We start from the raw sequence: 16,072 nt of genomic DNA, 5'->3' as shown, positions 1-16,072 counted from the left end.
TGGTGATAGTGATGGTGGTGATGGTGATGGAGGTGGTGGTGGTGGTGATGTTGGTGATGGTGATGGAGGTGGTGGTGATGGTGGTGATGGTGGTGATGGTGATGGAGGTGGTGGTGATGGTGGTGATGGTGGTGATGGTGATGGAGGTGGTGGTGATGGTGATGGTGGTGGTGTTCCATCTAGTCGATTGGTTCTGACTCACAGTGATACTATAGAGAGTTCCCAAGGAGTGGCTGCTGGGTTTGAAACACCAACCTTGTGGTTAGCAGTCCAGTGCTTGTCCTACAGCACGACACCAAGACAGCGTACATATTTGGGAAACACAATTCAGTCCAGAGCAGCAGGTATGATCGAGAAGTAAGGGTTAAGCAAAGGCTTTGATGGAGGAGTGTGAGCACAGTAGGAAGTGGGAATAAAGGTCTTGAGAGATTGGTGGTGGCAGTGATGATGTGCCATGGAGTCAGTTCATAGAGACCCTGTACAGGGCTTCCCAGGCTGTAAATCTTCACAGGAGCAGAAAGCCTCATCTTAATCCCATGGAACCTTTGGTAGTTTTGAACTGCTGATCTTGAAATGAGCAGCTCTCGTAAGGTATTATTGGTGTGAAAAAGAAAGATGAGAAAAGCAAAAAAACAAAGCTATGTGTATAATAAGCTATCATGTATGAAAAGCGGAGGAATAGAATTACTTGTATATGCATAAAGAAATTCTGGATGGATGGATAGAAAACTATATGCAGCAAATATCTATGTAAGGGGAGCCTTGTAGCTGAGTCCCAGTGATGGATGAGGACCAGTCACTGTGCATCTGTTAGTGCTTTCTAACGTTCTTAACTATTATCTATTTTTTAAATGACTAGTGTGGCATTGTAGGAGCAGCACTGGACTGTTAATCAAATGGCTAGTGGTTCAAATCCACCAGCCACACCTTGGAAACCCTCCACAGGGCTGCTACGAGTCAGAACTGACTCGTACCATCAAGTTGGCACTGACTGATAGCGACACTATGCACAACAGAACGAAACACTGCCCAGTCCTGGGCCAACCTCACAATTGTTGCCATGCTTGAGCCCATTGATGCTTCTTCTTTACCAATCCATCTCGCTGGGGGTCTGACTCGATGGCATTTAACAGCAACACCATTACGTTTTACATTAGATATATTACATTGCTATGTCAAAATGTAGGTTTTGAGTACACTTCTCTGAAAGAATACATTTGCCATGTAGCCAGATTTTATTAAATTTACTAAAAGTATATCTTTAATGGTGATAAAGGAATTCTGGTGTGGCACTGCGGGTTAATGTGCTGGACTGCAAAATCAGTTTGAACCTAAATGTCGGTGGTTCAAGCTCACCAGCCGCTCCTCAGAGACCCTCCAAGGTTTCCTATGAGTCGGAACCAACTCAATGGTGCTTAACAACAACAATGTGAATAAATGTGTAATTCTAATGACTTAAAATCAAAGTTAAATAAAACATTAGAAAAAATAGGTTTGATTGAGCATAGCCAAAAAAATTTAAAATTCTTAATATACAGTTTATGGGATCCTGGGGTATATAGATTTTTAAGTTTTGAAAACCATTTTATATGCTACTGCTGTTTCCTAAGAATATTTGGTATCCGTATACCATTTTGGATGCTCTATTACAGAGTCAGGGTTAACGTGTTTAAATGAAATAATAAACAAGGGATTAGGAAATTTAACTGATGAAGGGGATATTGTTGTTGTTATTGTTGTTAAAGTGCCATTGAGTCAGTTCTGACACATAGCGACCCTGTACAGGGTTTCCAAGGAGTGACTAGTGTATTTAAACTGCCTGTCTTTCAGTTCAAACCGACCTTGAGGTTAAGTGCTTATCCTACAGCACCACACCAGGAGTCCGCAGGGAACTTTTCAGAGACTGAAACCCAAGTCCCACCCGTCTGCAAAAACTCCTGAAGACGAAGAGCAAAGTGCCAAGGCATGATGGATGACTGTACATACAATGACCCTTTCAGAGAGAAATCCCTCTTGTCCTTAGGAAATATAAGGTGGGAGAGATTCTGGGAGACAATCAGGACTATGGTAACAGCATGGGTGTTCAGTCCAAGAGACATGGATCAAGTTCAGGCAGGGTAATCTCAGAACACTACTTAGCATCTCTGGCTCCTTCTCTCATCTGTTAAATGAGGTTATTAGTGCAGAGGGAGTCCTGGTATAGTGCTGTGGGATAAAGCACTGGACTGCAAGGTTGGCGGTTCAAATCCACCAGTTGCTCCTCGGAAACCCCATACATGATCACTGTGAGTCAGAACCGACTTGATGGCACTTCACAGCGACAATAGTTACAAAATAGGGTAGCATGGAAGTGGGCCAAAGCCCTGGGTTTCAGGGACATCTCATAGATCAACAACCAAAGGCATGAAAAATGTTGCCATTGTTTATGTTACATTGCTTTTAGCACAGCTCATCAGCATATACTTATTATTAATTTTTACAAGCTCAGGTAGTTCCCCATTTATAACAGGGCTCCTGATGTAAGTTGAATACCTCTTTTTTTTTTTTTTTCAAGTTTACATAATTACCTTTTTATTATCAGCATCTTTATAAATTCAATCTTTGAACATCTAAAGGGGAGTATTTGACTATAATAACATCAGCAAATTATATATTATAACATTGTATGTAGTACATATTTCTAACAATAAGATGCACACAGAGACAAAATCAGATGGTCATAACTGTAATTGTTGGTAACTCAAATATGTTGTAAATTAGGGACGACTCAAGGTTAAAAATTGGGTTGCTAACTGCAAGGTCGGAAGTTCAAACCCACCAGCTGCCCCTCAGGAGACAGATGAGGCTGTCTGCCTGTGTAAAGACTGAACATCTCACAACCCTAAGGAGCAGTTCTACTATGTCCTCCAGGGTCTCTCTAAGTCAGAACCAACTTGACAAATGTGGGCAATGGGGTTTCCTCAAACCCTTACTAGGGAGTTCACATGTCTAGCTCTTATAGGCTACCTCTTAAAGGTCCCAGTATGCTCAAGAACTTGAGGCTTTAGCTCCAAATGACAGACAGGACATTTGAGCCCAGAAGCTCAGGGCCTCCTCTGTGACTGTGGTCTTCGCCACATGGTGTTGCTGTTGAGCTGGGTTATTAGCAATAATCATTGGTAATAATTGTTGCACTTAAATATGAATGCGTGTCACATGATGTGCTGGTCACTGATCTAAGTATATTATATGCATTAACCCAATACATTCTCACAACATTCCTGTGAGGTTTTCCCATTACTTGGACCTGGGCACTTGGGACCTGCCTACTTGAACTTACCTTTTTTTCTCTCAAACAGTACAATTCTCTTCAAACTTGGCTTCTTCTTAAATTCATAGTAGGACATACCACTTCAGTGTCATAAAAGCCAGCATTCTCTTCACTCACAGTTTGGGATCTACAGGTAGAAAGGGTTCATTTTACAAAGCTCTCCTGTCTGCTTCCAGATGGGACGGACACCTTGTCTTTGTTATCTGTTGCTGTTATTGTTAGGTGCCATGGAGGTCGAGTTGGTTCTGCCTCATAGCGACCCTGTACAGGGTTTCTGAGGCTTTAAATCTTTACAGGAGCTGCAAGCCTCATCTTTTTCCCACAGAGCAGCTGGCAGGCTTGAACAGGAAACTTTGTGGTTCATAGTCCGGTGCTTATAGTATGGAGCCACTGTACTGCCTTATAAATTTTTTTTACAAAACAGAAAGCCTCATCTTTCTCCTGCAGAACAGCTGGTGGACTTGAACTGCCAACCTTGTGGTTAGCAGTCCAGTGCTTATCCTACAGCACCAGTTATCTAGTGCTGTTGTAATAGAAATATCACAGAAACTCACTGCCCACTTTTGTCAAGTCTATTTTGACTCACAGAGACCCTATGGTATTGTGTAGTGTAAAGACACAGTAGAACTCTTCCTTTGGGTGTATTTATTTTCTGCAGGGTGGCTTTACTTTCGCACAGATTAGGAGACTGTAAATCTAACGTCAGGGTGCTGACGTTCAGGGAAGACTTTCTCCCTCTGTTGGCTCTTGAAGAAGGCCTTTGTTTCTTCAGTTTCTGTTTCCTGGTTCTTTGGAGCTCTCCAAGTGGCTTGGCATTAATCTTCCTCCATCACTGCTAGCTAGTTTGCTTGGTTAATCTTTTTTACATCTGAAGAGAAACTGACTCAAGATATACCCTAACTACCAGAGGTTCAAGTCAGATTCAGAGAAAGATATAGAATGAGGGATATCATTGCTGATGTCAGATGGATCTTGTTTGAAAGCAGAGAATACCAGAAAGGCTTTATTGACTATGCAAAAGCTTATAACTGTGTGGGTCATGATAAGCTGTGGACAACACTATGGAAAAGGAATATTCTGAACCGCAAATTCTTTCACCATACTTATCCAATCTGTATGTTGAAATTGGATTATATGAAGAACATGGCATCAGAATGGGAACATAGCTTATTAACAACTTGGGATATGCAGATGATTCAGTCTTGCTTACAAAAAGGAAGAGGACTTAAAATACTTATTGATGAGGATACAAGACCACAACCTTCAGTATGGGTTGCACCTCAATGTAAAGAAACAAAAATCCTCACCACTGGGTCAGTAATTAACATCATGATAAGTAAAGAAAAGGTTGAAGTTGTCAAAGACTTCATTTTGCTTGGCTCCACCATCAACATTCATGGAAGCAGCAGGCAGGAAATCAAAGGACATATTGCCTTAGTCAAATCTGCTGCAGAAGACCTCTTTAAAGTGTTCAAGAGAAAAGATGTCAGTTTGAGGACTAAGGTGAACCTGACCCGGGCTATTTTCAGTAGCTTCATATGCTTGTGAAAGTTGGACAATTAATCAGAAAGACCATAGAAGAATTGATGTATGTGAGTTCTGGTGTTGGAGAAGAATATTAGACGTACTATGGACTGCTAGAAGAACAAACAAATCTGTGTTGGAAGAAGTACAACCAGAGTGCTCCTTAGAAGCCAGGATGGCCAGATTTCATCTCATACTTTGGGCATGTTATCCAGTCCCTGGATAAGGACACCATGGGAGACCCTGAACAAGACAGATTGGCTCAACCTAGCAGCAATTGTGAGGCTGGTACAGGACTTAGAGGTGTTTCTTCTGTCCATATGTAGGGTCCAACAGACTAGAGGGCACTTAACAACAACAATCTCATTAACATGACAAAAATGATCCATTCTCAAATTTCCCTCAGGCGTTGTTGTTGTTAAGTGCCATCAAGTGGGTTCAACTTTGACTCATAATGGTGGTGGTTCTGTGCAGTGGAGTGGGTTCCGACTCATAGCGACCCTGTGTAGGGTTTCCGAGGCTATAAATCTTTACTGGAGCTGCAAGCCTCATCTTTTTCCACGGAACAATTGGGAGTGTCGAACTGCTGACCTTGAGGTTAGCAGCCTGACTGGTATCCACTATGCTACCAGAGCTCCTTACTATGATTCATAGCCACCCTTTATAAGGTTTCCAAGGAGGGCGTAGTGAATTTGAACCACTGACCTTGTGGTTAGCAGCCCAGTACATATCCTACCAGCTACATCTGGTCTCCAACCACAGGAAGAGAGGCTGGGATTTACGACACATATTTTTGGAAGACATAGTTCAACCAATGCTAATAGATTTGCATGCCTCTTTTGGAGTCCTGGTATGTAGGATAAACCCTGCTAAGCACGGACAGCTAACTTCCCAGGTCTGGACAGAAGGAGCCTTCTTGGTCATCTTGATGCCTCTGGCAACTGTCTGATACTATCCATTCCCATGGATTCTGCAGATGACAGGCTTCCCAAATTAATGTCTCTTAAAAATGTGTGTACATTGGTACTGTGGAGTCTAAAAACTGCTAGGGGTCTGGTGTGGGGTTTGGGACAATCTGGCTCCTTGACATTCTTCTCATGAAGTATTTTGGTGATATAGTGAGGATTCTTTTAGTTTATTTTTTTAAATAAAGAGTTTAAGTATACCAGATTCTTTTTTTAACTTGCGTAGCTGGGAGGTCAGAGGCACTATTATTCTAAGTATTCTAAATGTTTTGCTTGCTTCATATAATTGTCAAAACTTCCCTAGTAGAGGAAACGGGAACACAGAGGAGTAACGGGGACACAGCCAGGCGGTCTGTCTCTACAGCTCGTACTGGGAACCAGACCTGGCACAGCTAGACTGAGGGACTCATTCGAGGTCATCAGAAACATTTTTTTCTCTCTACCTTTCCATTGGAGGTTATAGGGTGTTGTTGTTGTTGTTAAGTGCCATCGAGTCAATTCCGACCCATAGCAACCCTGTAAAGTGTTTCCAAGGAGCTGGTGAGCTTGAACCGCCGACCTTGCAGTTGAAATGATTTTGTAGTCTGACACATTATCCCACAGCGCCACACCAGGAGGTGTCTCATTCCCACTCATTTAGAAGTCCCATGTTGTTGTTGTTGTTAAGTGCCATCGAGAGAAGTCCCATGGAGAGCTCTAATTGGCATGGTTTGAATATATTTGATTACTTTTTCTTAACCAATCATAGAGGCAGAGTACTTCCATGTTGTTGCTGTTCTTAAGTGCCATTGAGCAGGTTCCAACTAATAGTGACATCACCTTTAACAACAACAGGGTGTCCAAGACTGTAAATCTTTGCGGGAACAGAAAGTCTCACCTTTTTCTCCCATGGCGCATCTGGTAGGCTTGAACCACCAACCTTGTGGTTTGTGGCCTAGTACTTACCCTACAGAGCTACCACGCGTCTATGGAGAACCTGACTGACCACATCCGACCGCTGGATAAAGGAGTGAGGAGGTAGCAGGGTGGAGTCATAGCTGCCCCAGCGGAACCACATGGATTGAGAATAGGAAAGAGATGCTTCTTCAAAGAGAAGCCAGCCAAGCAAGGATGCTAAATCTGCTATAACTGCCAAGAAGATGGTACCAGTTGCTGTCAGGGTGATTCTGACTCATGATAACCCTATATGTTTCAAGGGGTATTTTTTCAAAAGGTATATTCACAGGGTATCCTATAGGGTTCTTGGTGACTTTTTTTTAGAAGTAGATTACCAAATCTTCTAAGGCATCTCTGCATGGACTTGAACCTCCAACCTGTTTGTTTAGTAGTCAAACACATTAACTGTTTACACCACCCAGGAACTCTTATACATACTTAGTTTGCGATATGAGAAAGTCATATTGTTGTTGTTGTGTGCCATGGAGTTGGTTCCGACCCATAGCGACCCTGTACAGGGTTTCCAAGGCTGTAAATCTTTACAGGAGCAGAAAGCCTCATCTTTCTCCCACGGAACAGCTGGTAGTTTAGAACTGCTGACCCTGAGGTTCGCAGCCCGATTCATAACCACTATGCTACAAGAGCATAGCAGCTTCTAAATACCCTGTCTTCCAGGTGATTGTTCAGCGGAGCCTGGCTGCCAAGAACCTGTCCCATGCCAAAGGAGGATCTCTGATGGCCGCATACCTGAAGGTGCTGCCTCTTTTCATGATGGTGTTTCCTGGAATGATCAGTCGTGTCCTCTTCCCAGGTGAGAAAACAACTTGGAAAAGAGTTCATCTGACTGTGAATCTCAGTCCCTGCCTCAGTCCCTGACAGTATCTGTGTCTCAGACACTGCCTGCCCCAAGAGAATGAGACTGGAGTCCCTTCCTAGTGAGGATTAGACTTGAGCTTCTCCATCTTTGCATCTCTTGACTCTATGCTCTTTCCAAATATTGGGTAAGTTCTACACATGTCCCAGGCTAAATTGAATAGAGATTGAAAAACAACCATTCAATTTTGTTCTTTCTCTCTCTCTCTTTATACTTCTTATGGTGAATTGGATGAAGGTTAGCATAGCAGATTATCGGTTTTCCATTCAACAATTCATACATATTGTTTAATGGCACTGATTGCAATCCTTTCAGTGGACCATTGCTTAATCCCTTCCTCTCTGTGTTTCCTGCTTCTATTATTCCTCCTTCGTTCCTAACACTGTTGAACTTTGATCTTAAGTAAACACTGCCCTTTCCGTCTTACACGGTTGATGATTCTAAGGTATGCATACTTCACTGGTGTTACCGCTCCCCTTTAGACCTGTCTATTGTTTGGCTGAAAATTGAGCCATGGGGTGAGTTCAGTTCCAGACCCGAAGGCTAACTGAGGACCACAGTCTCAAGAGTTACCCAGTCTCTCTCTGACCAGTAAGCCTGGTCTCTTTTATGATTTTGAGTTTTGCTCCACATTTTTCTCCATTCTATCCAAGACCCTTGAATGTGTTCCCTTTCAGAGCAGTTAGTATTAGCCAGGCACTATCTAGTTCTTGTCATGGAGATTGATGTCCACAAGGTCCATTAGTCCACTGGACCAATTGATTCCATGTGACTTTGATTTTCATCACTCCAGACAGGAAGTAACCAATACTTGCATCTTACTTAGATGACCACTCACAGGTCACTTAATTAAGACAGGTGATCAGACACTGCTGGAAAGTGGGTTAATTATCACAAAGCTGTAACTTAGCTGAAGGAGCTCTGGTAGCGTAGTGGTTATGAATTGGGTTGCTAACCTCAAGGTCAGCAGTTCAAAACTACCAGATGTTCCATGGGAGAAAGAGGAGGCGTTCTGCTTCTGTAAAGTTTTACAGCCTCGGAAACCCTGTACAGGGTCTCTGTGAGTTGGAACCAACCCCATGGCACACCACAACTTAGCTGAGCCAACTAATTTTCCTATGATCAACATGTTCTTAAGACTGGATGTAATAAACAGTTTCCTGCAGGTAACATGTTTTATAAGCTTTGTGTCTGTCCCAGGTTTCATGTTTGAAGATTGCATTCCAGAAAAGTTAAACATAAACTTTGTTGTTAACAATTAAATATCTCAGGGAAGTTTTTTCTCTTTCTCAGTACACCTTGAAGAGAGAAACTTGGGCAACAAGAGGCAGAATTCATCAGATTTGAACCTAAAAAAATACCCTTTCCCTACTTGTTGTTGTTAAGTGCCATCGAGTTGGTTCTGATCCATAGCAACCCTGTATAGGGTTTTCAAGGAGTGGCTGGTGAGTTTGAACTGCCAACCTTGTGGTTCATAGTCCAGTGGCAATCCTACAGTGCCACACAGGAGTCCCGCATTCCTTATAGGGTAGTGAAAAAGTTATTAAAACTAATGTGATAGATAGTCTATCCCGACAAAAATGTATTCAGCATGTGCTAGACATTAGTATGTACTCGTTTTCTCTCCTCTTCTGTTTTCCAAGCAGGAAGCCTCTGTTTGTCTGCTTGGGAAGTGTTCATCATCACAGAAGCAGAGATGATGAGCTAAAGCTGTCAGGAAGCCTAGATGGATGACATTAGAGAGGCCAGGAGAGAATGGAACTGGAGGGGAGAGAAATTCCCAGCCAGTGCTGTTGCATTTGACAGCGCAAAATGAGAACAGCTGTTAGACTGTTAAGAAACAGATGGAAAAAGAAATATATATATATTTTTAATTGCCATGTGTCAAGCAATAGGATTCTTCTTTTGCACCTTGGAGGCACTTCTGCAATATTTTTAATTGTTTTAGAGTGCCTTTGTATAAGGTGGTGAGGAGATAAAATCTGATGTAAGACACACCGTCTGTTGTATTGTGGTGGCTTGTGTGTTGCTGTGATGCTGGAAGCTATACCACCGGTGTGTAAATACGAGCAGGGTCACACATGATTGACAGGTTTTAGCTGAGCTTCCTGGTACGGAACTGTGGGTTAATGCGCTGAACTCCAAGGTTGGTTTGAACCGCATCGTTGGTGGTTCAAGCTCACCAGTTGCTCCTCAGAAACCTTTCACAGGATCACTATGAGTTGGAACCGACTCGACGGCACTAAATAACAACAACAGCAACAAGAGCGTCCAGGCTAAGACAAACCAGGTAGGCAGAGAGACCGACTACTTCTGAATGTTTGTTGTTGTTGTTGTTCAGTGCCGTCGAGTCGGTTCCGACCCATAGCGACCCTGAACTGGGTTTCCAAGGCTGTAAATCTTTACGGAAGCAGAAAGTCTCATCTTTCTCCTGCAGAGCAGCTGGTAGTTTCGAACTGCTGACCTTGAGGTTCGCAGCCCAATTCGTAACCTCTATGCTACCAGAGCCACTGAAAATCTAATGAATAGCAGCACAACATTTTCTGATATAGCGCCGAAGGTGAGCCCCTCAGGGTGGAAGGAACTCAGAGTCTGACTGGAGAAGACCTGTCGCCTCTAAGTAGGGTTGAACATGATGACGTGAGTGCAGTGAAGTTTTAGGACCTTCATATGCTAATGGGGCACAACTCAAAATGAGGAAAAATGGCTGTAATATCCATTAATAATCAGATCATGGAATGTATGAAGTAGGAATGTAGAAAAGTTGTCAAAAATTAAATGAAATGCATAAAGATCCATATTCTAGGCATTAGTGAGCTGAAATGGACTGGTTTTGGCCATTTGGAATCTTACAATCATATAGTTTACTATGCCAGACATGTCAAATTAAGAGGAATGGTGTTTTTATTGTCAAACAGAATGTCAAGATCTATATTGAAGTACAGTGCTATCTATGACAGGATAATATCCATATGCTTACAAGGAAGACCAGTTAATTAATACCACTCTTATTGAAGCAAATCTGTATTGGAAGAATTTCAGCCAGAAAGTTATTTAGAAACCAAGATGACCAAACTTTGTCTCTCATACTTCGGGCATATTATCAGGAAGGACCAGTCCCTAGAGAAGGACATCCTACTTGTTAAAGTGGAGGGACAGAGAAAAAGATGAAGACCCCCAATGAGATGATCTGCCTCAGTGGCAGCAGCAATGGGCCTCAGTGTAACAATGATTGTGAGGTTGGAGCAGGACTGGGCAGTGTTTTGTTCTATTGTGCATAAGGTCGCTATGAGTTGGAACCAAATCAATGGCACTTAACAACAAAAACAACATTATTCAAATGTATGTGCCAAGATGATGAAATTGAAGGATCCCTACAAGAAGAGCTGTGGGAATGGAAAGGTTGGAAATGAAGACGAAGGACAGGAGTTGGAAACTATGGCTTTGGTGATAGAAATGATGCTGGAGATCACATGGTAGAATTTTGCAAGACCAGTGACTTCGTCATTGCAAATACCCTTCTTAAACAACATATAAGACAACTGTACACATAGACCTCACCAGGTGGAATACACAGAAATCGAACTGACTATATCTGTGGAAAGAGACAGTGGAGAAGCTCCATATTATCAGCCAAGGCCAGGGAAAACTATGGGACAAGGCCAGGGAAGACTATGGGACAGATCGGCAATTGCTCATATGCAAGTTTAAGCTGAAGCTGAAGAAATGAAAACAAGTCCATGAGAGCCAAAATATGACCTTGAACTTATCCCACCAGAATTTAGACATCATTTGAAAAATAGATTTGATGCATTAGACACCAAAGACCGACGACCAGAAGCATTGTAGGATGACACCAAGAACATCATATAGGAAGAAGAAGGCAAAATTTCATTAAGACAAGAAGGAAGGGAAAGACCAAAATAGATGTCAGAAGAGAATCTGAAACTTGCTCTCCAGCATAGAAATGCAAAAAAAAAAAAAAAAGGAAGAAATGAACTGAAGAGATACAAGAGTTGAACAGAAAATTTCAAAGGTCACCTCAAGAAGACAAAGTCAAATATTATAACAAAATGTGCAATGACCTGGAGTTAGAAAATTAAAAGGCAAGAACATGCTCAGCATTTCTCAAGCTGAGGGAACTGAAGAAAAAGTTCAAGCCTCAACTTGCAATATTGAAGGAATCCTGGTGTGGTGGTGTGGGTTAACGCGCTGGATGGCAAAGTCTGTTTGAACTGCAAGGTCTGTGGTTCAAGTTCACCAGCTGCTCCTCAGAAACCTTACACAGGGTTGCTACAGGTCAGAACTGACTTGACGGCACTTAACAACAACAACTGCAAGGGCAAAATAATGAATGATGCAGAAAGCAGCAAAAGAAGATGGAAGGAATACACAGAGGTACTGTATAAAAAAGAAATGGTTGATGTTTAATCATTTCAAGAGGTAGCATATGATCAAGAGTCAATGATCCTGAAGGAAGAAGTCCAAAGTACATTAAAGGCATTGGCAAAGAACAGGGCACCAGGAATTGATGCAATACAATTGAAATCTTTCAACAAACTAATGTGGTATGGTGGCACTCACTCGTCTATGCCAAGAAATTTGGAAGACAACTACCTGGCCAACTGACTTGGCAGAGATTCATATCTGCGCCCATTCCAAAGAGAGGTGACCCAACAGAATGCAGAAATCATAGGCCCATATCATTGAAATCCCATGTGAGTAAAATTTTACTAAAGATAATACAAAAACGGCTACTACCATACATTGACAGAGAACTTCCAGAGGTTCAAGTCTGATTCAGAAGAGAATGTACAAGGGATATCATTACTGACGTCAGATGGATCTTGGCTGAAAGCAGAGAATACCAGAAGGATGTTTATTTGTGTGACTATGGAAAGGCTTTTGATTATGTGAATCATGACAAGCTATGGACAACAATGAGGAGAATGAGTATTCCAGAACACTTACTTGTGCTCCTGAGGAACTTGTACAAAGACCAACAGGCAGCTCTTCTAACAGAACAAGGGAACACAGGATGGTTTAAAATTAGGAAGTGTGTACCAGAGTTGTATTTTTCATCATACTAGCATTGTATTCTTTCATCATACTTATTCAATCTGTATGCTGAGCAAATAATCCGAGAAGCTGGGTTATATGAAAAAAAAAACAAAACACGGCATCAGGATTGGAGGAAGACTCATTGATACCTGCGATATGCAGATGAAACAACCTTGCTTGTTAAAAGTGAAGAGGACTTAAAATACTTAGTGATAAAGACCAAAGGTCACAGCTTTTGATATGTGTTACACCTTGATGTAAATAAAACAAAAATCCTCACCTGGTGTGGCTCTGTGGGCTAATGCGTCAGACTGCAAAGTCATTTGAACTGCAAGGTTGGTGGTTCAAACTCACCAGCTGCTCCTTGGAAACCCTATACAGGATCGCTATGGTTGGAATTGACTCGATGGCACTTAACAACAACAACTGGACCAATAAACAACATCCATATAAATGGAGAAAAGATTAAAGTTGTCAAAGTCTAGGTTCTTTTGCTTGTCCCTCACTGAGCTATAAACTGAAATACAATATATAGGAAACAAATCTTATAGCTTGATGTCTATGTGAACACATCTGCTAACCATCACCTAGATCAAGATATAAGGATACTTCCATCATTGCAAAAAATGATTTCATATAGATTGTATTTTACACAAATCATAGCATGGTTTATATGGAACATTTCCGTTACCCTGAAAGGTTTTCTTGTGTATCATCCACTCAGGATTCTCCCCACCAAGATTACCATATTCTGATTTCCATAACCACAGTTTTGTCTGCTTTTGACTTTGTATAAGTGGGCTCACTCGCAATCATTCTTTTATGCCTAGCTTCCTTTCGCTGACCACAATGTTCTTGCGATTCATCAAAGTTATTTCATCAGTAATACCTTTTTTTCTTTTTTGCTGTGTAATAATTATTCCATTATGTGAATATGCCACATTTTATTTATTCATTATCCTGCGGATAGACATGTGTGTTATTTCCCAAACCCTACTCTTACCCATTACCCAGTCCTGCCCACTGCAGGATAAAAGGGTACTGGTGTGCTGACTAGGAGGCCCGCTGCAAGGGTCTTGCTCTCCAGACAGGACAAAGCTTGGTCCCTGGAGTTCTTGTCAATCACCCTGGCTCCTGGTACTGGTCTGTGCAGGTCATGTGTAGCTAGGCCTAGGCTTTTGAGGGTCTGTCTTCTCAGCACTGGAACTCTGTTTTCTCTACAGACCAAGTGGCTTGCGCAGATCCAGAAATCTGCAAGAAGGTCTGTAGCAACCCCTCTGGCTGCTCTGACATCGCATATCCCAAACTAGTGCTGGAACTTCTGCCCACAGGTAATGCCCCCTTTTCCTTCAATCAAGCCCCCAGAAACCCCCAGAAAAGATTTGGCTAGGCTCTGATCTGAGGAAGGGGTAAGATGGGAGAGCTGTTGGAGGGCATGGTATCTGACTGACCAGCTAAGCCACAGAGTCAGGACCCCCAGATATAGCCCAGGCCTTGGCTACCCAGCGGGCTCTGACCACGCCGCCTCTCTGAAGCTCAGTCAGCTGCTTCCAGTCTTTATGCTTTGTCTCCTCATGCTGAACCCACTGGGTCAGCAGTCTTGAGCCTGGGATAATGGGGTCCTGAGTGAAGGCAGCAGCTGTTGACAGGAAATGCCTGAGGCCCAGAGACCTCCCTTCTGTCCCCAGGGCTTCGTGGGCTCATGATGGCTGTGATGGTAGCTGCGCTCATGTCTTCCCTCACCTCCATCTTTAACAGTGCCAGCAGTATCTTCACCATGGACCTCTGGAATCATATCCGACCTCAGGCATCTGAGAAAGAGCTCATGATTGTCGGCAGGTAAGGCTTTGATGGGTGGAGGAGCCAGGGAGTGAAAAGGTCAGCTAGTCAGGAGAGAAAGAATAGAATCCACACAGAGCAAAGTACATCCACAACTTTTCCAGTTAGCTTAGGAAAGATCAGTGAAGTAAAACAAAAAGTCTCTTCCTGCCCGCATGGAAGCACTAGAGGAGAAAGATAAATTGTGAGGCAGCTATCACCCTAGTGAGGGAGCGTTATGAGGTGGGAGTCAGGAGACTGAGGGATTCAGAGCCCGGGGCACTAACCGGGACTGAGACCTGAGGGATTGATCGCTCAATAAAAGAGACAAGGGGTTTTGGGATTTCCAAACCAAGCCTTCTGCAATGTTCTGGAGTCAAATGGGGAAACAGAAATGACCCAAATGAGTGGCATATAAACTGCATGTAAATGATATGTAAATGCCAACTGGAGTGGATACACTCTGAAAATCCCTGTGGAGCACTGGGCTGCATATCCCAATGTCCTGAGTTCAAATCCAGCAGCTGCTCAGCAAGAAAAAGATGGGGCTTTCTGCTCCCGTATAGATTTACAGCCTTGAGACCCTATACAGGGTCGTGATGAGTTGGAATCGACTCAATGGCAGTGGGCTTTTTTTTTTTTTTTTTAAGGATTGTCTTAGCCTTGAGTTCAAGACAGAATTCTTAGATATGACACCAAAACATAATCTATAAAAGAGGGGGGGAAATGACAACTTGTACTTCATTAAAATTTAAAAATTTTGTACTTCAAAAGATACCACTAGGAAAATAAAAAGACAAAAATATTGCAAACAATATGTCTGATCCACCACTCATCTGTCAGTTTGTCTACTGTGGTGACTTGGGTGTTGCTGTAATGTAGATGCTATGCTACTGGTATTTCAAATACTACAGGGTCACCATAGTTGCCAGGTTCTACTGGAGCTCCCAGACTAGGAAGGAGAACCATTAAAAAAAAAAAAAAAGCCAGTAGAAACTTTATGAAAAGCAACAGAACATTGTCCGATATAATGCCAGAGATGAGCCCCTCCGAAATACAAACTCTTCCTTCCTAAAGTAGAGTTGACCTTAATGACAGGGCTGGAGTAACGTTTCCATCTTCACTTGCTTATGTGGCCTGGCTCAGATGAGAAGAAACAGCTGCAAACATTAATAATCAGAGTGTGGAATGTACAAAGTATAAATCTAGGAAAACTATAAGTCATCAAAAATGAAATGGAATGCATAATGATCAGTACCCTAGACATTAGTGAGCTGAAGTGGGCTGGTACTAGCCATTTTGAATCTTATAATCACACAGTCTACTATGCTGGGAAGGATAAATTGAAGGGAAATGGCATCAAATTCATTGTCAAAAAGAACATTTCAAGGTCTATCCTGAAGTACAGTGCTGTTAGTGATATGATGGTAACCATATGCCTACAAGGAAGACCAGTTAACATGACTATTACCAAATTTACACACCTATCAATAATGCTGGAGAACGAATGATAGATTTCTGCAAGACAAATGATTTGTTTATTTCAAATACCTTCTTTAGACAGCATAAGAGACGACTATACAC

General features: G+C 42.3%; 1 protein-coding gene across 3 annotated transcripts in view; it reads left to right on the top strand.

The window, feature by feature from the left end:
* The window catches only part of SLC5A11 (solute carrier family 5 (sodium/inositol cotransporter), member 11), a 55,872-nt gene that overhangs the window by 28,942 nt on the left and 10,858 nt on the right, over positions 1 to 16,072 (top strand). For all 3 annotated transcript variants that reach the window (XM_006867188.1, XM_006867187.1, XM_006867186.1), the window contains 3 exons: positions 7,411 to 7,546; positions 13,894 to 14,001; positions 14,359 to 14,509. In XM_006867188.1, coding sequence (XP_006867250.1) covers positions 7,411 to 7,546; positions 13,894 to 14,001; positions 14,359 to 14,509 — 395 coding nt within the window. The remainder of the gene's footprint in view (positions 1 to 7,410; positions 7,547 to 13,893; positions 14,002 to 14,358; positions 14,510 to 16,072) is intronic.

This window comes from Chrysochloris asiatica, unplaced genomic scaffold (genome assembly GCF_000296735.1).
Source record: "Chrysochloris asiatica unplaced genomic scaffold, ChrAsi1.0 scaffold00102, whole genome shotgun sequence".
Lineage (NCBI taxonomy): Eukaryota > Metazoa > Chordata > Mammalia > Afrosoricida > Chrysochloridae > Chrysochloris > Chrysochloris asiatica.
This window is presented reverse-complemented; position numbering and strand designations above follow the sequence as displayed.